Here is a 24,210-nt window from a genome sequence, read left to right as displayed (position 1 = left end):
CACTTACTACATGGCAAGAGGCAGTAAAGCTTAGTAATCGAGAGCCTGGTCTCTTCCGACAGCCTGCCTGGGTGTTTGTCCTAGCCCTGCCACTGTTAACTGCAGAATCCTGGGCCAGTTACCGACCTCTCTGTCTCAGTGTTATCAGACAGGAAACTGGTAGGAAACAGAAGACATCTCAAATTGGGCAATTTGAAGAGAATTTAATAAAGTTTTAACAAATATGCAAAGCAGTGAACAGGGTGTAGGAAAATTACAAAGATAGTACAACAAAATCCCTGTGTCCATTACCACATGTAGGATTGAGAGCAAAGAGTGGGAAAGTAGTGAGAATTGTATGGAGATGACTGCCTTGAGGAGAGTATGATCTTTGATTGAGGGAGAAACTACGCAGGGTAATAAATATCCACCCTCACTCTTCTGATCTCCTGCCACTGTTCTCTAGTGGTCCAACCCAATAGGAACTCAAAGGGTACGGAGCTCCTTGATGTTGTCCATACAAGTCTCTCTCCAGATGCAGAGTGTTAGGTGATGAAGGAATAAAAGTGAATCTAAAAGAGCAAACAAAAGATCTCCAACACAGTCTTCAAATCTCTAAAATTAGAATAAAAATAGTAGTCTATTTTATAAGGTTCTCAAAATAACTAAATGAGATAGCACATGTAAGGACCTAAGACAGTAGCTGGCACATAGTCAGCATTCAGGCATTTTACATGCATTGTCTAATTTAATTCTCACAACTCTGCAGAATGGGTGCTATTTTAATTCTGGCTTTATAGATGAGATTAGTGAAGTTTAAAGATTAAGAAATTGTACAAGGTCATACAGGTAATATGAAAGGTATACTCCAGGTCTTCTCCTAAGCCAGCCTTCTTCATTACCATGCCATGAAGAGATTGTTATAATGAAATGACTCAGAATTGCCCATCTACCAATTTTTGTTACAAGTATACAGACCTTTTGGGAACTTCTTAAAGTGACAGTCTCAGAAGAAAGCACTGGGATAGACAAGGTGAGAAGTGTAGATTTTTATCTTACAAAAAGGAAGAATTTAAAGCTGCCTTTAAATATTTGAAAGGCTGTCAGGAAGTCATGTGAAAGGGTCACTGAATTTGTTTCATGTTATTCCAAAAAGAAGAGATTAGGAGCAATGGATGAAAATTGGAGGAAAGCTGTGGCTTTACAAGAAAAAACTGGCTAGTAGGCAGAGGTGCTCAGGAGGCATGAGTTCCATGTTAGAGATGTTTGAACACAGACTGGATGACTAATGAAAGGATACCCTGGCAGAGATGCCATCAGATGTCATTGAGGTTAGACAGATGACCTTTAAGCCTCTTCACAAGATACAAATAACAACAAAAAGATATGACTTCCTTTCCTCTAATCAATGGATCAGGCTACTGCACTCCATCTAACTGCCTCCTCTTCCTCTGTTGCTTCCTCCTTCGTTGCAGCAAAACTCACTGAGCTTGATCTAGACAATCCCTCAGAAAAAATATTTCTGCTTAATTTTAGATTCTTTCTTCCCTTGTGCCTCTCCTTCCATATTTTTAAAATTTATTTATTTTTAAAACTGACATATAAAATTGTTTATTATGTACAACATGATGTTTTAAAGTATATATACATTGTGGAATGGTTAAACTGAAAATAACTAGGCCAACTCAAACTTACTCTCAACCTCATCAATATAGAAATAGCTTTGGAAAAAATTACGTATCTATTTTTATGTCCTACTTAGAAAAATAAGACTTACAAATATACAGTAAAATAAGTTATATTGGGCACAGCTGAAAGAAACATAAAAAGATAAAAAGAACTCAAGAATGAGGCTAATTTAGTAAAAAAAAATATATATATATATCATAAAAACCCTACTACACTTACTACAGGTGGTTCTTTCTACTACTAGAAGGCAAGCCTGTTGCATATAGAGAGTGGAAATTGACCAGATTCTCAGAACAAATATTTTTATTATCTTGGATAGGATAGGAATTTATTAATAGGATTGCCATAATCAGTGGTGTGTAGTAAATGTTGAATAGCTTTCTGGAAAAAAGTATGAATATATATGTACATAAACTTGTTATAAATATTACTGATATGAACAATGTATAGTACACAATTAGAAAAATACACAATAGTCTTTTTTTATTATTATTATACTTTAAGTTCTAGGGTACATGTGCATAATGTGCAGGTTTGTTACATATGTATACTTGTGCCATGTTGGTGTGCTGCACCCATCAACTCGTCAGCACCCATCAATTTGTCATTTATATCAAATATAACTCCCAATGCAATCCCTACCCCCTCCCCCCTCCCCATGATAGGCCCCTTCCCGAGTCCAAGTGATCTCATTGTTCAGTTCCCACCTGTGAGTGAGAACATGCGGTGTTTGGTTTTCTGTTATTGTGATAGTTTGCTAAGAATGATGGTTTCCAGCTGCATCCATGTCCCTACAAAGGACGCAAACTCATCCTTTTTTCTGGCTGCATATTATTCCATGGTGCATATGTGCCACATTTTCTTAATCCAGTCTGTCACAGATGGACATTTGGGTTGATTCCAAGTCTTTGCTATTGTGAATAGTGCCGCAATAAACATACGTGTGCATGTGTCTTTATAGCAGCATGATTTATAATCCTTTGGGTATATACCCAGTAGTGGGATGGCTGGGTCATATGGTACATCTACTTCTAGATCCTTGAGGAATTGCCATACTGTTTTCCATAATGGTTGAACTAGTTTACAATCCCACCAACAGTGTAAAAGTGTTCCTATTTCTCCACATCCTCTCTAGCACCTGTTGTTTCCTGACTTTTTAATGATTGCTATTCTAACTGGTGTGAGATGGTATCTCATTGTGGTTTTGATTTGCATTTCTCTGATGGCGAGTGATTATCTCAATAGATGCAGAAAAGGCTTTTGACAAAATTCAACAGCCCCTCATGCTAAAAACGCTCAATAAATTCGGTATTGATGGAATGTACCTCAAAATATAAGAGCTATTTATGACAAACCCACAGCCAATATCATACTGAATGGGCAAAAACTGGAAAAATTCCCTTTGAAAACTGGCACAAGACAGGGATGCCCTCTCTCACCGCTCCTATTCAATATAGTGTTGGAAGTTCTGGCTAGGGCAATCAGGCAAGAGAAAGAAATCAAGGGTATCCAGTTAGGAAAAGAAGAAGTCAAATTGTCCCTGTTTGCAGATGACATGATTGTATATTTAGAAAACCCCATTGTCTCAGCCCAAAAGCTCCTTAAGCTCATAAGCAACTTCAGCAAAGTCTCAGGATACAAAATTAATGTGCAAAAATCACAAGCATTCTTATACACCAGTAACAGACAAACAGAGAGCCAAATCAGGAATGAACTTCCATTCACAATTGCTTCAAAGAGAATAAAATACCTAGGAATCCAACTTACAAGGGATGTAAAGGATCTCTTCAAGGAGAACTACAAACCACTGCTCAGTGAAATAGAAGAGGACACAAACAAATGGAAGAACATACCATGCTCTTGGATAGGAAGAATCAATATCGTGAAAATGGCCATACTGCCCAAGGTGATTTATAGATTCAATGCCATCCCCATCAAGCTACCAATGACTTTCTTCACAGAATTGGAAAAAACGGCTTTAAAGTTCACATGGAACCAAAAAAGAGCCCGCATTGCCAAGACAATTCTAAGTCAAAAGAACAAAGCTGGAGGCCTCACGCTACCTGACTTCAAACTATACTACAAGGCTACAGTAACCAAAACAGCATGGTACTGGTACCAAAACAGAGAAATAGACCAATGGAACAGAACAGAGTCCTCAGAAATAATACCACACATCTACAGCCATCTGATCTTTGACAAACCTGAGAGAAACAAGAAATGGGGAAGGATTCCCTATTTAATAAATGGTGCTGGGAAAATTGGCTAGCCATAAGTAGAAAGCTGAAACTGGATCCTTTCCTTACTCCTTATACGAAAATTAATTCAAGATGGATTAGAGACTTAAATGTTAGACCTAATACCATAAAAACCTAGAAGAAAACCTAGGTAGTACCATTCAGGACATTGGCATGGGCAAGGACTTCATGTCTAAAACACCAAAAGCAATGGCAGCAAAAGCCAAAATTGACAAATGGGATCTAATTAAACTAAAGAGCTTCCACACAGCAAAATAAACTACCATCAGAGTGAACAGGCAACCTACAGAATGGGAGAAAATTTTTGCAATCTACTCATCTGACAAAGGGCTGATATCCAGAACCTACAAAGAACTCAACCAAATTTACAAGAAAAAAACAAACAACCCATCAAAAAGTGGGGAAAGGATATGAACAGACATTTCTCAAAAGAAGACATTCATACAGCCAACAGGCACATGAAAAAATGTTCACAATAGTCTTTATTGTAATGTTCATACAGACAATTCATTCTCACAGAATGCTTTCCTTGATTTTTGCCTAACTTTTGCATTGGTAAGCAACTGTCAGTGTAATTCAATCATAATTTGACAGATGGAGATTTAAATGGTATTTAAATCTATTTCTATAATATATTTATTATCATTAAATATGATATTTGACATGAATATTGTCGAATATTTTCATTTACATTAAAGAGTAAAAAGAAAGTAAAACAATAATGTATGTCAAAACATCATGCATTTATTAAAATCAATAAATGTGAGCAATTTCTTTGCTGAATTGGAAGAATGTTTTGTAATTTTTGTTCTATTTACAGTGAAACAGATTCAGACACAACAAACCTATCTCATCTGCGTATTAACATTTTTTCCTTTACTTTTTAAAGCCTACCCCAGGGGCCAATAATCTGGATGATGGGCCAATTCTGGCCTATGGTCTGATTTTGTTCAGTGTTTGAGCTAAGAATGTCTTTATATGTTTAAAGTGCTTCTAAAGAAAAAAACAAAAACAAAGAATGTGCAACAGGCTGTATGTGTGCCTGAAGTAGGTACTGTTTGGCCTTTTGCAGAAAAAAAGTGCTGCCCCTGGACATCAACAAAATAATAAATCAAGCTTGATTTGTAAGGGTTACCAATTTCCATGGTGTAAAATACTCCTACCATGGCTGATTTCAACCTATCACTATGACCTCACTGAACATGTAGTTGGGAAGAAAAGCACAGTAGTACAGTATTATATGGTATTTTCACCATACAGAAATGAAGATGTAAATAACCTTAAGAACATAGAGAACAGTAAAATATAGAAATACAATTAGAATGTAACAAATTTGTTTTAATTACTTTTGCTTTGAATGTAATTTATTTACTGGTATGTTTATATAATTCGATTTTTTAAAATAATGGCTGTGTTTAACAACCTGCTTTCAAAATTCCTGAAAATTTAACAATTGGCTTTTGCAAACCCATGTGAGCCAGGTTCAGCACACCACCACATAATACATTTTCACATGTCCTCTGGGATTAGGAAAACCAGGGTATCATACAAAGTACTATTCAGTTGAAAGGAAGCTATTACTTATTTTGCTTCCTGCTAGAACTAATACGTACTACCCATGAAATAATGTAATGTGATCTTCCTTTATCTTTGCAGTATATTGACAAATTAGACATAATAGACCTCACATGCCTTACTGAGCAGAATTCAACTGAAAAGAATTGTGCGAAATTCACCCTTGTTTTGCCGAAAGAGGAAGTACAACTGAAGGTGAGTGAGGAGAAACAGTAGTCTGTAAAGGGTTGTGGTTATAAATAACATTCTTCACATTCAGTGGCTAAAGAGAAATTGTAAGACAGGCTAAGTCTTATACTTTATTAATATTTTTTGCTTGCGTCTGGCCAAGAGCTAGTTTTCTGAATTGGAATATAAAAGACATGGTCACTTGTTTAGCATACAAGGACCACGAAACCAGATACTCCTGCGCTCTGACAAAGTCAGGGATCCCACCTGGTGTTTGTTAAGGTTGTTCTTGAATCAGCCAATAAAAGTCAACCAGTAACTACAGTAATAACATAAAGAGAACAACATGTATTAAATAAGATATACTCGGAGACTTTTCCTGGGAGATTACTGATTGACCTTGAAAAGCACTGGTCTAAACTTTAGTGTAACAGGAATCACCTGTACTAAGGAAATAGGCCACCCATTCCCCAACCCAAAACCTATATTTTAAGCAAGCTCCCAGATGATTTGCAGATATGATGGTGAAGAGCATAGGATTGGTGTCGGATACTTGCGTCTGAATTTGGGCTGTTTTATTCATTCATTGTGATTATAGGCAAGTTACTTACCCTTTTTGTGTCTTTGTTTCTTCACTCAGAAGTAAGTCTTTGCTCAGATGAAACCCCCTCATCAAGGCCTACCTGGACCACTTTATTACAGTGGCAACCTTTTCCCCCCTCCTACCCTCTAGTTGCACTCCTAATCTCTCTTACCCTGCTGTACTTTTAATTTTTCTCATTTCTTTCTTTTTGACACTATAAAATTTACTATTATGTTTATTATTTATCATTCCTTGCTAGACCCTAAACTCCATGAGTACAAGGATTTTTGTTTCGTTCCCTGATATAAACCAGTGCGTAGAATAGTGCTTAGCACTTAAAGGTACTTAGTAAATATATGTTAAATGAATAAATCTGTAAAACCATCAAACAAGCAAAAATAATAGGACCTTTTGCCAAGTTGTCTTGAAGGTTAAATCAAGTAATACCTGTGAAGTGCTTAGAACAGTAGCTACCACTAACAGTGCTCAAAACATGTTGGCTGCAGTCTTGACCTTTCAGGTTCAAGCAACTTTCCTACCTTAGCCTCTCAAGTAGCTGACACCACCACACCAGGATAATTTTTTGTATTTTTTGTATTTTTTGTAGAGACGGGGTTTCACCATGTTGCCCAGGCTGGTCTCAAATCCCTGAGCTCAAGTGGTCCTCCCACCTCAGCCTCCCAAATCGCTGAGACTACACACATGAGCTACCAACCCTGGCCTGGTATTGTTATTGGTAATAACAAGTAATAGTATTTACAGCTAAGAATTGGAAGTTTCTACTTCCAAATTTAGTTGTCCTGAATTTAAAGCCAGTCCATTTTAACTGCTAATGGAGAGAGTCACTGTGAACTGACATACTGCAAAAGTAAGTTTTCTAACATTTAATTTTTTTTGAGTAAATTCGTACATGTTCATTTGTTTTAAGTAAGCAAAGAGATTACAGCTATACGTCTTCTGACAAAAGAAAATAGTATTGAAATATTTCATAAAAAATACACATTAGTAATTCTAAGCCAAAAAAAGAAAATGAATTATCTATTTTAGGCTCAGCCATAATTATTTATTTTATGCTCAGTCACTCATGTGTTTCCTTCTTTGGCTTTATCTGTTTTTGTCTTCAACTTTAGACAGAGAACACAGAAAGTGGGGAAGAATGGAGAGGCTTCATTCTTACGGTAACAGAGGTAAGAAGCTCACTGGTTTTGATTGATTCTTTTTTTTTTTTCCAACAAATATCTGCTGAACACCCTATGAACCATGCAGAGTGAAAGTGGCTGAAGATATAGCAATTGAAAAAGATAGACCTAAACACTTGCACTTACTTATGAACGTTATATTTTCATCAGGTGGTGGAGAGGGAGAAAGTAAACAAGTAAACAGATGATCATTTCACATTGTGATAATTGTAATGAAGAAAATAAGGCAATTCGTTAGGGAGTAATAGGTGGTAAAGGAGATCTACTTTTTGGTCTTATCTGTTTGACTCAGTGGTCCTTTGTATATTCTGATATTTGTAGCTAATACAGCATGTTTGAAAATACTTTCCAACTTCTTTTTTTGTTGTTTTTTTTTGAGATGGGGTCTCACTATGTCACCCAGGCTAGAGTGCAGTGGTGTAATTTGGCTCACTGCAACCTCCACCTCCAGAGTTCAAGTGCTTCTCCTGCTTCAGCCTCTCAAGTAGCTGGGATTATAGGCATGCACCATCATGCCCAGCCAATTTCTGTATTTTTAGTAGAGACGAGGTTTCATCATGTTGGCCAGGTTGGTTAGGAACTCCTGGCCTCAAGTGATCTGCCTGCTTCGGCCTCCCAAAGTACTGGGATTACAGGTGTGAGCCACTGCGCCTGGCCTCCGATTTCTTTTTTATTTATTTAATACATATTTATAGAATGCTAGACAAGATGAATTTTATAAATAACATAGACAATGTAACAGGGAGAGACCACAAAAATGAAAACTCACCTTTAAACATTTCTTTAGTGAGTCTTAAAGCAACAGGATACTTACCTGTTCAATTTTGTGGTGTTTTATCAGAGGCAAATAGTAAGATCTACTGCTTAGAGTTAACTCTTGCAGTCAGATAATGTCTGTTACTTTAAATAAAGCCACTGTAGCAATTGCCTTGGAAATATGAGGTTCTTTGATAACCAGCCTCCCAAGGAGCACCACGTTCTCTAGTAATTTAAAAGGATATAAAAACTGTGTTTGTTAGAGTCAGTTAAACACAGATTCTATCCAAAGCTAGTTTCTAAGTAAGCCATTGCAGTCATCTGAAATAAGCACTGCACTTTACCAAGCTGATGGATGGAGGTTCTTTATTTCAGCCAGTAACAGGTAAAAGTTAGAGGTTCAACTACTGTGTAGGGAAGCTATATGAGGCTAGAAAAGTGGACCAGTTAAAGATGTGAAGAACATGTTGACTTCTGAGAGGGAGAGGAAGAAATCCTGCGGAATTGCACTCTTTCCCTCTGTTGTTGAAAGTATCACTGTGTGGTATGGTGCTTCCAATACCGGGTATAACTATCCCAAGGGTGTATGTGACTAAGTGTCAATGAGTACACTAAAAACACTGGCAAAAACTTGTTGCATCTTCCTGGTACACTAAGTACGTATAAAGCTTTGGCTAAACATTGTTTTTAGTTTCTTTCCTGGAGGAAGAATAAAAAGCATTATTTTTATATTAAAACACACACATAAATAAGTAACTGAATATAAGATAAAATTTATGATGATTTTTTTTTTTTTTTTTTGAGATGGAGTCTCACTCTATCACCCAGGCTGGAGTGCAGTAGTGAAAGCTTGGCTCACCGTAACCTCCACCTCCTGAGTTCAAGCAATTCTCCTGCCTTAGCCTCCCAGGTAGCTGGGATTACAGGTACCTACCACCATGCCCGGCTAAGTTTTTTAAAAAATGTTTTTAGTAGAGATGGGGTTTCACCATGTTGGCCATGCTGGTCTCAAACTCCTGACCTCAAGTGATCCTCCTGCCTCGGCCTCCCAAAGTGCTGGGATTACAGGTGTGAGCCACCATGCCCAGCCTATGTGAATTTTTAAGAGAGGACAAGCTGCCTTAATTTTGTACTCTGTAAATGTTGTTTTGTGTTATGATTCCAGATCATGGCATATGAACAATTTACAGTAGGTTGTTATTAGGATAACTTTAGTAGAGAAGTGAGAGCAGCTCAGACTGTATGTAGTTGAAAGCATGGAGACATTGCTTTTGAATCAAATAAACCCCATTTTGGGTCCTGGTTCCACAACTTACTAGCTATGTGACTCTGGATTAGTTATTTAATCTTTCTGAGCTTGATTTTTTTTTTCCATTTGTATTAGGCCATTCTTGCATTGTCATAAAGAAATACCTAAGACTGGGTAATTTATAAAGAAATTATAATAGTTCTGCAGGCTGTACAGGAAGCATGGTACCAGCATCTGCTCAGCTTCTGGGAAGGGCCTCAAGGAGCTTTTACTCACGGCACAAGGTGAAGGGGGAGCAGACATGTCACATGGCGAGAGTAGGAAAGACCGAGAGTGGGGAGAAGGTACCACACACTTTTAAAAGACTAGATCTCACAAGAATTCACCCACTAACATAAGAAAAGCACGAAGCCATGAGAGACTCATCCCCATGACCTAAACACCTCCCACCAGGCCTCACCTCCAACACTGGGGCTAATTCAACATGAGCTTTGGTGGGAACACATATCCAAACTATATCACCATTTGTAAACTGGGGATAATAATACCATTTCTTTTTTTTTTTTTGAGATGGAGTCTTGCTCTGTCGCCCAGGCTGGAGTGCAGTGACTTGATCTCGGCTCACTGCAACCTCCGCCTCCCAGGTTCAAGCATTCCTCCTGCCTCAGCCTCCCAAGTACCTGGGATTACAGGCACATGTCACCCAAAATTTTTGTATTTTTAGTAGAGACAGGTTTCACAATGTTGGCCAGCTGATCTTGAACTCTTGACCTCAAGTGATCCACCTGCCTTGCCCTCCCAAAGTGTTGGGATTACAAGCATGAGCCACTACGCCCTCCCGTGTAACAGTACTTTGCAGCATTTCTGTGAGGAGTTGCAATACAACATGTACAATGCTTGAGCTATAATAGTCAATTAATAAAGATATGTGTTTCATTAGGTATTTTTCCCCATTATTTTATTTTTTTCTGGTATATATGGAAATTGTTTTACTGGTTATTAGCTTAGTTATCTAAAAATGTCTCTAAGCCTTTTTTATTGTATATCCCTATTAGTAAATGTTTATGTAAATTTTATATGTACTTGTACACATATTAAAACATATATAATAATACAAATTAGTGAAATAGTAACTTAATAGAAAGTGAAGTTATAATGTTTTCTTCCCATACTCTAATGAACTTTCTTGTATACCTCCTGGAAAGCATGCACCTTTCTCTGAAGATAAAGGTGATAATCACATAAGGCTGCCTCCAAATACAGACTCGCTAGTGTCACATACAAAATATATCCTACCATTCAAACTACACCTTTCAAGAGCACAGAGCTGGTCATAATGAGGTCAAAATTGGAGGTATGAATATAAATCAGAAGGATATATATAGGTAAGTCAATATGAAATACATCTCTAGGAAAGGTAACAACTACCACAAAACCAACAAATAAGTAGAAATATCATAATTCTAACATGTGAATGAATGTTTGAAACACACCACAGACACAAAATAGAGACCTCTGACTGCCGCTCTTCAGTCATCTAATGAACAGTTCCATCTGAATCCCATGTTGCCACATAGCTGGGGGAAATCATTTCAGATTACTTATGAGAGAGTAAGGTACCTTGAAGGTGTTCTGGAACTTCCCTGGCATTGATGAACTAGTGAGCTCAGAATGAAAAATATGAGGTTTGTTGTTACTTGAATTAGCTTTTAGTGCAAGGTAGGGTATTCTTTGCTTTGGGGCCAAACCAAAAGGAAAATTCCTTGGAAGAAGGGTAGGCACTCTGTGCAGGTTGTAGTTGGTGCAGAGGCAGTTCTGAGACACCCACCCTAGACTAAAATCCTCTGTTTCTTATTACCTTATTCCCTACTCACTCACCTCTGTCAGGTAACTGCAGTCCTGTAGGATCAGAACAGGTTCATCTTTACTAAAGTTGTAAGTTATTAAGCTGTTTTCTTGCCTGCCTACTCTTTTAATTGGTTTCAGCTGTCAGTTCCCCAAAATGTGTCACTCCTACCTGGGCAAGTAATTAAATTACATGAAGTCCTAGAGAGAGAAAAGAAAAGGAGGATTGAGACAGAGCAGAGTACATCTGTGGAAAAAGAGAAGGAACCAACTGAAGATTATGTGGATGTACTGAACCCTATGCCAGCGTAAGTGCACAATGTACTGCAGTTTGTTCATTCAATTGTTAAAACTAATTTCTAATTATCAAGGAGAGTTAGCCACTTGCTCTTGCTAAACCAGGGACAATATGCAGTCTTGGGGATAAACTGTATATCTCTGAGTACACGCCACATTTCCTCTTCTATGTCATGATGAACAAAATGCAGATTTGAACTAACCATCTTACCACACAGGAAATCCCCTCCACCCACATCTTTAGAACAAATAGATACTCTTTCCAGAGCTCACACCTAAATAAAAACTCCTATGAAGAAGGCAGGAAAAGATATTTTTTCACTATGCAAACTCTATGATTGACTGATTTTCTATGATAAAATTATACCAATAAATTTTCAATATCTAGAATGTTCTATTCAACTGACCAATTAGTGAGTAGTCATCGAGCTTGTACTTTGTCAAAGGCCTTGTATAAAATGTTTAAGGTATTGGAAAAATAAAGAGGTGCAGAAAATGCTAAATTCACCAACGTCCTACATTTATTTTTTATATTATTGAAAAGATTCTGAGCTCTTTCCTCCAGGAATCTTGGTGGTGTTGTCAATAAAACTTGTCCTGGTACCGTTTGACATCCGGTTCTGTTGCATACTATATCTGTGCTACAATCACTGAAACCTGACTACCATCATTTTTACCTGAAACCACCAGCAACTGATGGATTGATTAAAAGTCACACGGACTGCTAATTTTTCTCTTTTCTCAATAAAACAAGTAATATACGTTTATTACATATGAAAGATTAAAATCATTCCTTGTTCCACCACTCAGAGATAATTGCTATTAACATTTTTGGTTTTTTTTTTTTTTTTTTTTTTTTTTGAGACAGCGTCTCATTCTGTTATCCAGGCTGGAGTGCAGCAGCACGATCTCAGCTCACTGCAATCTCCACCTCTGGGTCTCAAACGATTCCCATGCCTTGGCCTCCTGAGTAGCTGGGACCACAGGCACCTGCCACTGCACCTGGCTAATTTTTGTATTTTTGTAGAGACAGGGTTTTGCCATGTTGCTCAGGCTGGTCTTGAACTCTTGAGCTCACGTGATCCACCCGCCTTGGCCTACCAAAGTCCTGGGGTTACAGGTGTGAGCCACCATGCCCAGCCTTCTACCAGATCTTTTCTATGAGTTTTTTTTTTTTTTCTATGAATATAACTATATATTTTCTTGACTACGATGTACAGGTGGTCTGTGTAAGTTGAACAATGGTTAAATGACTTTTTGACTTTAAGATGATGCAAATGCAATATGCATTCAGTATAAACTCTACTTTTCTAGTACCCATACACCATTCTGTTTTTCACTTTCAGTATAGTATTCAATAAATTGCATGAGACATTCAACATTTTATTATAAATAAGCTTTGTGTTAGATGATTTTGCTCATCGATAGGCTAATGTAAGTATTCTAAGCATTTTTAAGGTAGGCTAGGCTAAGCTATGATATTCAGCAGGTTATGTGTATTAAATGCATTTTCAGCTTATGATATTTTCAACTTACAGTGGGTTTACTGGGATATAATCCTATCATAATTCAAGGAGCATGTGTATATTATAAAAATGAGAAGTGCTTTTTTTATTTTGCACATAAAAATAACAACAATGCCATAGAAAGACATATTACACCAAAAGAAATGAGTGCAAACATATTTAAATATCAGTTGTTTAAAACTTAGACCATAAAAGAGAAACATTTACAGACGTTTTGTATCGCTGAAAGGAAACTCCCAATAAATATTTATCCAAGAACCTACTTATCAACTGAGACTGGGGATACATTGTTAATTCTTGTTGGTAATGATGATTATATACTGATCAGTAGATAACTTTTCAGGTTCTCTTTGTATAAAAAGGCTTTGGAAGAATTAAGGAAGGAAGACCTTAATGTTAGCATACACAGAGTGACACAAGCTTGTAATAATAGATCATTGTAATTACATAATTGGAATAATCAAACCAGAAGTTTTAAGAAAAGTTAACAACTGCAGCTCTCAAAGTTATTTTGGTAGTATTTTTTTCAAGTAATTATCTTTGTCAGTTAAAAAAAAAATTCTGTTTTTTATCTTACCTCTGTAGATGTTTTTATACAGTGTCCCGGAAAGAGGCAACTGAGATGCTCCAGAAGAACCCTTCTTTGGGAAATATGATCCTGAGGCCTGGTAGTGACAGTAGAAACTACTCCATCACTATCCGGCAGGAGATAGAGTATGTTTAATTTTTTTTTTTTAATGTATGGAATTTTTAAAAGCATGGTATCACTTAATGCAAGTCCAGATCAGCACCTGCTATGTGTTTTGTTGGGGCTAAAAATATGAACATAAGTGGCCAGGCACAGTGGCTCACGCCTGTAATCCCAGCACTTTGGGAGGCTGAGGCAGATGGATCACAAGGTCAGCAGATCAAGACCATCCTGTGTAACACAGTGAAACCCCATCTCTACTAAAAATACAAAAAAGTAGCCAGGCGTGGTGGCACGTGCCTATAGTCCTAGCTACTCGGGAGGCTGAGGCAGAAGAACTGCTTAAACCCAGGAGGCAGAGGTTGGTGAACCGAGATCACGCCACTGCACTCCAGCCTGGGCGACAGAGCAAGACTCTGTCTCAAAAAAAATAAAAGAACACAAGAATAGGAGGGAATGTCATAAAAGCAATGCTAAAGACTGAACCAATGCTAACATTGGCAGGGAAGAAGAAAGAATAACACATTATTTTGGTCCTGGATACAGTTGTATTGTTCATTCATTCAATTCAACAAACATTTATTGAGCAACTGCTATATGCCAAGCAATACTCTAGGCACTGAGAATACAGCAGTGAAAAAAACAAACATCTCTCTTTCAGTTTGAGTTGTCTAGCAATAAAAATATAAAAAGGAAAACATCCCTGGCTTCAATCTTCCATGAGTTTACAATTTTGTAAGGAGACATAGACTTAAACACATAATTAAAAATACGTGGCAATAAGGTCCATAAAGTAAAATAAAGCAGGATGAGAGAGACGGGAACCCTCAGTGGTGATAAAGGGAGCACATTTTTAGAGTTGCGGTTGTTTTAATACAGAGTGGTCAAGGAAGACCTACTTTATTAACTGATTTAATCAGAGAGCTGAAGGAAGTGAGAGAATAAATCTTAGCTATATCTGGGCCAAAAGTGCTCCAGGCAGCAAGTGCATATGCTTTGAGACAGAAGAATGTTTGACTTGTTCAAGAAAAGAAAAAGGCTGCTGTGACTGCAATGAAACGACCACAGAGAAAAGTGGTAGGAGAGGAGATTCCAGAGGTGGGGGTAGGGACACATCACTCAGAGCCCTACAGATCATTGTAGGGATAAGGGTTTTACTTTGTTTTTTTTTTTTTTTTATTTTTTTTATTTTTATTTTTTTTGAGGCAGAGTCTCGCTCTGTCGCCCGGACTGGAGTGCAGTGGCCGGATCTCAGCTCACTGCAAGCTCCGCCTCCCGGGTTTACGCCATTCTCCTGCCTCAGCCTCCCGAGTAGCTGGGACTACAGGCGCCTGCCACCTCACCCGGCTAGTTTTTGTATCTTTAGTAGAGACGGAGTTTCACCGTGTTAGCCAGGATGGTCTCGATCTCCTGACCTCGTGATCCGCCCGTCTCGGCCTCCCAAAGTGCTGGGATTACAGGCTTGAGCCACCGCGCCCGGCCAAGGGTTTTACTTTGAATGACATGAGAGGCCACTGAACTGTTGTCATAATCTGACTTATTTATAAAAAAGGGCCACTTAGGAGCCTCTTTGTCAAGGTTACTAATTTTTTTCTGGTAAAACGGTCTAACTTTGATAAAGTCAGTAACACTTTAATGCAAGTTATTTTTCTGTGTAGTTAGGGTACTTAGATCTTTTAATAGACTCCAGCTTTCAAAGTCTATGAGAACTTGCACTTCATTGGGGACTCTGGCTTAGTTAATACTTCCACAACTGATAATATAATTTAAATATCGAGGTTTTGTCCTACACGAAACTATTCAATAAGCTGGGTGCGGTGGCTCACGCCTGTAATCCCAGCACTTTGGGAGGCCTAGGTGGGCGGCTCACGAGGTCAGGAGATCGAGCCCACCCTGGCTAACACGGTGAAACCCTGTCTCTACTAAAAATACAAAAAATTAGCCGGGCGTGGTGGTGGGCGCCTGTAGTCCCAGCTACTTGGGAGGCTGAGGCAGGAGAATGGCATGAACCCGGAAGGCAGAGGTTGCAGTGAGTCAAAATTGCGCCACTGCACTCCAATCTGGGTGACAGAGCAAGAGTCCATCTCAAAAAATAAAAAAAAAAAAAGAAAGAAAAGAAAATATTCAATAAATGACTTTAATATACATGCATAAATAGAAATTTGACTTTTGAATTTTCTATTCCTTATGGGGATAATATTATTTTATTAAATTTTATACTGTAACGTATCTATCAAGGAATCTATCTACAAATCCACCCCATAAATATCTATAATTCTAAACATGAAGACACGTATGGTGAATAACGACAGTTAAAAAGAAACAAGTTCCAGAGACAAATTTAAAACATGGCATTATGTCTACATTGCTAGTGTGAGCCACAGCCCAGGAAGATTTATTCACTTGCCAGTAAACAGATCCTTGTCGTACCCACTAGTCATGGGCACTTTAACAGATGGCAAGAATGTTAGATGGTAAATCAGATCATGGTTCTTTGTATAAGGAAATGTGTGTGTGTATATCTCTGTGTGTATATTTCTACAATGAATGTCTGTCAACTTAAACTTGTGGTTTCATTATTTTTTGTTTATTATAAACTAACATTTTAAGTTAATGGATTTTCAACTCTATTGAAATATGGTAAAAAATAATATATTTTTCAGTTACAACCTGATTTGATTTATAATTTACTTGACTATCTTGATACAAATCCAAAAGAAATCATTTTTCTTATTGTCATGATTGCCATTAAATATCAGTGAACTGAGAATGATTTGTAGGAGAAAAGTGGATTTTTCTCTTTAGTGTATCCTGGTCAAGATGTTTGTCCTTTTTCAGGATTTAGGAAATTGTGTATCACATAAACTACAGCATATCCTTAACCGTTTACTTCCACTTTTAAAAATGAGAGGATGTAACATTGAATTAAAAATTAAGAGATAGCAGATTTTTAATAGAAACATAATCTGACTGCTTAAAAGTAAAATTAGATCACCAAAGAGAGTGATTTTTTTCTTTTCCTTAATGTCATTCCTTTCTTGGTCAGATCGAGTGGTTGATCCATTTACACGTGATCTCTGCCTTACTATTCTGCATGTAATGAACAAAATCTCAAGATCTGATAGCTCCTTAAAGACTGCATATTTCGGCCGGGCATGGTGGCTCACGCCTGTAATCCCGGCACTTTGGGAGGCCGAGGCAGGCAGATCAAGAGGTCAGGAGTTTGAGACCAGCCTGACCAACATGGTGAAAACCGGTCTCTACTAAAAATACAGAAATTAGCTGGGCGTGGTGGCACGTGCCTGTAATCCCAGCTACTCAGGAGGCTGAGGCAGGAGAATTGCTTGAACTTGGGAGGTGGAGGTTGCAGTGAGCCAAATTACACCACTGCACTCCAGCCTGGGCAAGAGAGCAAGACTCTGTCTCAAAAACAAAACAAACAAACAAAAAAACCTGCATATTTCTTGCATAATAGCAGCCTGATCCCTTTTAAGGTGGTCTAGATTAGTCCAACTCTTTCATTACATTTTCTATACAATTAACTATGAGAAATAACTGCTTTCTGCTACAGACGTGGTGTGTGACTAAACACAGTGATTTTCTGTACTTAGGATTTGAATATAGTGTCACAGTTTTTACTCACAATTGTATTGTATTTAAGTTATATGTTAAGCTCATAAGAGAGTACGGAAAAGGAGTTCATATCAAAGTTGCATAATTCGAAATGTAATAAGCTAACTTTCAGTTTGAATTCATACAGAAACTCATGCTTTTGTTAGCTGATGGTCATCAAAACTTACAACATTTTATAAAACTAATCACTCTCTCCCTACAAAAGTTCATATTTGGAAAGCAAGAAATATGGTTAAACTAAAGCATTCTAACACTAGAGTCAGTATGCACTTATTTAGGCTTTGAGAAATAGTTTATACCTGGAAGTGGATAAGAAAAAATCAACTGTATTGCACAAATTTTCCTTACATGCCAAATCCATCTATGATGTCAAAGTTTGTTAAATGTGTTCTCTAATGCCTCAAAACAGGTGTTTCAGAGTACCTGAATTTAATATCTTCCATGTAACAGGTCACTTAATTTTAAAGGATAACAGTTGTACAGAGTATTAGAATTTTAGCTTGTTATACGGTACAACTTAATGTAAAGAATTTGGTAGAAACCTTGGCTATTGGGAAGCACTTGTATTACTCACAAAACCAATTCATTCTCTTACAGGTTATGGGAGAAAGTTCAGTCATGCAAGTTAGATGACTGTGTCTGGTAAAACATTAGCTGAAAAGTACAAGTTGGTTTACAAAGCAGTACATGAAAATAAAATTATCTCCATCTGTTAACAGAGCAGCTGTGGGAGGGAAGACTTGTTCTCAGGAATAAACAAAAGCCATTCAATGCCAAATTACCAGATGACTCTTGTCTCAGTGTAGACTATCATCCACCTTTACCCAGCCCAGTGGTGCATGAATTCATAAGACATAAAACTGTTCTTACAACAGAACTTCATGGCTTGGTTTGGTTTTCTTGAAAACGTTATGACTAGGTACCAAGCTAGTAGGATGGAAACTTTGGAAAGCCATTAGCTAACGAAGCAGTAGGAAACATTTACCCAAAATTTATTTATTTGCAAAAATTGAGGTCAGAAGCTAAGAACATTTAACACCTTTTCTTAAACAAAAAAAAAAAAAAAAGACTTGCTACTTCTGTTTTGAGGTCAGCATAACGAAACCTTAATATAGCAAATTCTATCAATCTTTATCAATCTTGTTTTTTTCATCTCTTTTTATTTCTTTGGAAAAGCAGAACAAAACAATAAGAAAGAAAAGCACAATGTCTAAAAAGAGATTCAAAACCTAAGCAACTTCAATGGAGTTTTTTTTCCCACCTCTTTCTGTTCCAGAATTTCATTGTATTAGTCAAAAGTTCCAAGATGCCTTGTTGACCTTTGCCACTTTTCCTCCCATGGCTTCGCCATGGATGATGATGATGATGAGATGATAAGATGGCGTTTTTTTTTTTTTTTTTTTAGACGGGGCCTCAGTCTGTCTCATAGGCTGGAGTGCAGTGGCACCATCTCGGCTCACTGCAAGCTCCGCCTCCCGGGTTCACTCCATTCTCCTGCCTCCGCCTCCCGAGTAGTTGGGACTACAGGCGCCTGCCATCACCCCCTGCTATTTTTTTGCATTTTTAGTAGAGACAGGGTTTCACCGTGTTAGCCAGGATGGTCGCGATCTCCTGACCTCGTGATCCACCCGCCTTGGTCTCCCAAAGTGCTGGAATTATAGGCTTGAGCCACCGCGCCTGGCTGATATGATGGCTTTTAATAACAACAATCGTTGTTCTCCTTATAGGTTACCATTTGTGGGTCCTATGCTGAGTACTAGCGAACATTTCCTTCAGGCAAAATAAAAACTTTGAGACAGACAATATTTTCCATGTTTTACAAATGAAGAGGATGAGACAGACTCACAGAAACTACATTAAAACAATACATTTAAGAAGTAGTAAAAATGATTATAATTTACCGAGTGGTTAAATGTACCAGACACTGTACTAAGGGCTTTGCAAACATTAACTCACAGCAGCCCCGTGAGGCAAGGCACCATCTCCATTTTATAGATGAAGAAAATGGAGGATCAGAGAACCCACATGAGAGAATCGGAATTTGAACCAAGTTTTCTATCAGTCTTCCAACAAACAGCAATCCCTTATTTAATGGGAATACAGGAATTCTAATTGAAATTGTAGAGTTTTCAAAAGTAACTGTCTGATTAAGAAGATCTTATTATGATGTGATAAAGATAAAGCCAGATACAACCACTCTGAAAGGGTACTATATAATAACCTTCTGTGTCCAAAAATGCTTCCTTTACCAACTTGCAACTGATTTCTGAAATTTCAGCATTAAGGAATGCTGAATGCTTAGGTTGGTTGGGTTTTATCCCATGTTGAAAGTAGGTTATTGGAATTTATGAGCTGTTTTCCATTGTGATATCCAATTGAGAGGTGATTTGGATATAATGTTGGATGAGAACAGTCCCCTTAATAGAAGACTTCAGTTTCAGTCCTAACTGAAAACGAAAGGAGAAGAGATTTTAAAAAAGGTAGAAAGACCCTGTGCCTAGCTTAACCTGATGAACACTTTTGTTTTAGACAGCTTCTATTGTACATAGGACAAATGCTTAATTAGTGTGTCATTCAAGCAAATGACAAAGTAATAAATGCTGTTAACCTGTCAACACTAGAAAAAGTTTTCATCCTAACATGCTTGTCATACAAATCAAGGGAATTCAAGACAAATATACTCTAGTTCAAAACTAACTGACAAGGATACTGACTTCTGATCTCAGTATAAATTTGCTTAGTCCTAGCAGATAACATTACGAGATAGGGGATCCTAATTTTTTTTTTTGTTGTTTGTTTTTTTTTTTGAGACAGGGTCTCATTCTGTTGCCCAGGCTAGAGTGCAGTGGCGCAGTCATAGCTCACTGCAGCCTCAACCTCCTGGGCGCAAGTGTTTTGCCCACCTAACACCTGAGTAGCTGGGACCACATATGCATGCCACCATGCCTGGCTAATTTTTTGATTTTTTTTTTTTTTTTAGAGATGGGGTCTCACTATATTGCCCAGTCTTTTTCTAACTCCTGGGCTCAGTGATCCTCCTGTCTTGGCCTTTCAAAAGTGCTGGGATTACAGGCATGAGCCATCCCACTCATCCAGCTCCTAATATTTTAAAAACTCAACTTTATAAATACCTATTCTGTGCCTAATGCTAGAATACAGAGATGCATAGGATATGCCTTTTGTTCATAAACATTTCATAATCAATAAAATACCCTGTATTTGAGTGGTAATAATTTTGAGTGCTATGTGACTATAGAAGAGGACGACATTACAATTCATGTAATGTACTTACGTTATCATCTATATGTTCATATAGTGCCTAAGCCCCAGTGTTTTCCATATCTCTAAGTCAGCCCCAAAGTTAGTGGATATCCAGGGTGGTATATGAGCTAACATGAATAACAGCTATTGAGGGCTTTCTGGTTGGATTGGTGATAATGTAGAGTAGAAAGCAATGTACTTTTAATAATTCTTTCTACTTCTCTCTTAATATGGAGAATATATATTTGGTTTTATATATCCACACAGAATTTTATTATGTTTTTTACTTTCTAGGTTACTGACATTAAACAAATTATTTCTGCCTGAAAGATTTTTAATTCTTGATTTCTTTTTTCCCTGTTTATTCTTTCTAATTTACCCACTCAGTGACTCAGATTACCTATATCCCTAGTGAGTAGCCCCCATAAAAAGACACTCTGGAAACCAGGTTAACAGAAAAACAAAAACCACCAAGGATTTTTTTTTTGGCCAAACTACAGTCATGACAACATAGGTTGATTATACAGGTGATATTTTATATTTACTTTTGTTTGCATTTACCCAATTGTATAATAAAATGGAGACTAACCATTTGTTTCATTGTAGCATGCCAAGAATCAAGCACTACAAAGTGATGAGTGTAGGACAAAACTACACTATTGAACTGGAAAAACCTGTAAGTAGTTATTTTTGTTGTTGTTGATGAACTTCCTCCCGATTCCTTATAGCCTCCTAGTGCTGGCAAAAAGCAGCCAAGTTAAGGAGCCCTGAATGTGGCAGATATACAAGGTGAAAGTGAGATTCAGGAACAGGTGGGTGAGGCAGAGTAAAAGGTAATTTGCTTCTAAAAATTCTTTCCACTTTTCTTTCTCTGCAAGTCTCTCAAGGTTTGCAGGGAAAGAAAAGTGGAAAGAATTCAGGGAAAGAAAGATATTTTTGTTAAACATTTGCCAATTATACATCTTCAAATGTTTATTTCTAATGGGAAGAAATCTATAAATGCCTAATCCTCTAATACCTGTAATGCTGAAGTTCAGAAATCCTCTCTTAATAGCAACATAGTAGTGAAGAAAAGATTTCTATTTGTCTTCAGCTTTTCTCCCACCCTAGCTGACTTATCATGGGGCTAATGATATAGCTAAGCACTTGACATATATTATCCAATGTAACTGTTATCGTTACCCTGAGGTAGATATTGTTATGCCTTTTATACAGGTGAGATAATTGGTATTTACACTGTTCTGAAACAATGAGAATGTGGTGATGTGGCCTACATTCCAGGATGCTGAAAAAGAGAATATAGCTCTGTGATTTTAGGCTGCAGTAGTGGGAAGATTGAGTCAGGAAAGATGTCTCCGGATATCACTTAAATAGAACTGGTGGGTCTTGAAGATATTTATATTTACCTAGTTCCTTTGCTTCTCCAGGCCCATTGTGTTGATCAAATAGAAAAAGGAACAGTGTGGTTGAATTTCTTATACTTTGGTCATAATTCTTAGAGAGTAAGGTAGCTGCTGATTCCTAGAGCACACTTCCATCGTTGCCATAATTGCCTCCCAAAGCTTCTCAGTTATCAGATCCATTCCTGACTAGACTTTTAAAATAAAATTCAATAAAGAAGGCAGATAACTATATTGCTAAAGGATAATCCAAATAACTAAGTGACTACAAGCAATGGACAAGGAAGAATAATGTGACATCTTTGTAACTGGGTGAACTGGGGCTCATTTTTGTCATTAGCTCATACAGTCTACAGTGTAAGGAAAACTAATAGCCTGGATTATTCTTTCATTTTTCACCATCCCCAACCCCTCAACCCCTCAATGAGGCTGTATTTTTGTGGCTTTTTTTTTTTTTTTTTAAGAGACAGGAGTCTTGCTATGTTGCCTAGGCTTGAGCACAGTGGCTGTTCACAGGCGCAATCATAGTGCCAACCTGAAACTCCTGGGCTCGAGTGATCCACCTACTTCAGCCTCCCGAGTAGCGGGAACTACAAGTGCATGCTACTGCGCCTGGCTCAGGAATTCTTTTTCCTCTTCAAGGTTATCTGGCATATTCTGGTATATTTATTCTGACTTCACTTGTATAAAAATATTAGTTTGGGGTAGAGACATTTTATCTACTCCTAGACCAGCAAATTATCCTGTTACAATAAAATACTAAAATGCTTAAATTCTCTGGTTTTAAAGGTTATTTGCTTTAAAGCAGAAGAAACCAACTACAGCTAACTTAAGAAAAAATAAATTTATTATAAGAACATAGAATGACTGGAAGGGTAGCAAACCTTCGGGGACTAGGAAGCAGTTACTTGTGCTAAGAACTATCTGATTAGGAAACCGGGTATCCTTCTTTGTTCTTCAAGTTCAAATTTCAGAAAGAAAGCATTTTCTGGCCTAACTTGAGTCACATTCTTTTGCTCCCATTTTTTAAGGGACAGGGTCTTACCCTGTCACTCAGGCTGGGGTACAGTAGGACTATCATAACTCATGCAGCCTCGAACTCCTGGACTCAAGGAATCCTCCTGCCTCAGCCTCCTGAGCAGCTGGCGCTACAGGTGTGAGCTACCACACCAAGCTAATTTTTTCAATTTTTGTAGAGACAGGATCTCACTACATTGCTCAGGCTGGTCTGAAACTCCTGGTCTCAAGTGATCCTCCCACCTGGACTTTCCAAAGTGTTGGGATTACAGGTGTGAGCCAACACACTTGGCTTACATTCTTATGCTTTAATTGAGGGAGAACAAGCCACCTGACTATTGTCTACCAGATTGTGTTCAATGGGAAAGGTGGTAATTCCTCAACAGGGAATGGACACATGGTCAATTAAACAGGAGAAATCAGACACAGGGATAGGTAAAACTATGGTCATACAGTATACCATTGAAGTGAAGTAAAGACAGTCATCTCCATTAGATTCCAATTGAGCCTTCTCTTACGCTACCTTTATCCATGTGAGGCTGAGTTTTCTCTCACTCTCTATTAATATAGGTAACACTCCCAAACCTTTTCAGCGTCATTGATTATTTTGTGAAGGAGACTCGAGGAAATTTAAGACCATTTATATGTTCAACTGATGAAAACACCGGTATGTTTTTCACTTCATTGCTATGTTAAGGGAAACAAAACAAAACTCCCAAAACTCTGCATATGATTTATAGTACCAGCCAGGCAGGAACTGTAGTTCAGTCTTTAAATTTATCCATTTGGAAATCATTTTGTCACTCAGTCTGTGAAAATAGGAAAGTACCAATATGTATTATGACAGAGTATGGGTGCATTCTAGGGAATGGAAAACGCTGAGGAAAGTATTATTACTATTAATTTCATTCTATCATTCTACTCGGCTTTATCTAACAAATTCAGAGGTAAGAGAAAACCATAATCATACAAGTTAATGGAAACCAAATGGAATTTAAAGGGATAGTTTGTCAGCAATGTTAGATACGTAATACAGGATAAAATGAATGAAGATTAAGAAGAGACGATGGGAACTGGTGATTAGCCA

The 24,210-nt window shown here is 37.6% G+C and overlaps 1 protein-coding gene across 2 annotated transcripts in view; it reads left to right on the top strand.

Annotated features, from left to right (window-relative positions):
- The window catches only part of STAP1 (signal transducing adaptor family member 1), a 51,912-nt gene that overhangs the window by 13,085 nt on the left and 14,617 nt on the right, over positions 1-24,210 (top strand). For both annotated transcript variants that reach the window (XM_033214552.1, XM_033214553.1), the window contains 6 exons: positions 5,583-5,696; positions 7,383-7,439; positions 11,443-11,609; positions 13,710-13,838; positions 21,313-21,382; positions 23,694-23,790. In XM_033214552.1, coding sequence (XP_033070443.1) covers positions 5,583-5,696; positions 7,383-7,439; positions 11,443-11,609; positions 13,710-13,838; positions 21,313-21,382; positions 23,694-23,790 — 634 coding nt within the window. The remainder of the gene's footprint in view (positions 1-5,582; positions 5,697-7,382; positions 7,440-11,442; positions 11,610-13,709; positions 13,839-21,312; positions 21,383-23,693; positions 23,791-24,210) is intronic.

The sequence above is a fragment of the Trachypithecus francoisi genome, unplaced genomic scaffold (genome assembly GCF_009764315.1).
Source record: "Trachypithecus francoisi isolate TF-2019V2 unplaced genomic scaffold, Tfra_2.0 Lachesis_group1, whole genome shotgun sequence".
Taxonomy (NCBI): domain Eukaryota; kingdom Metazoa; phylum Chordata; class Mammalia; order Primates; family Cercopithecidae; genus Trachypithecus; species Trachypithecus francoisi.
The sequence above is the reverse complement of the archived record's forward strand: the minus strand, read 5'-3'. Positions and strand labels throughout refer to the sequence as shown.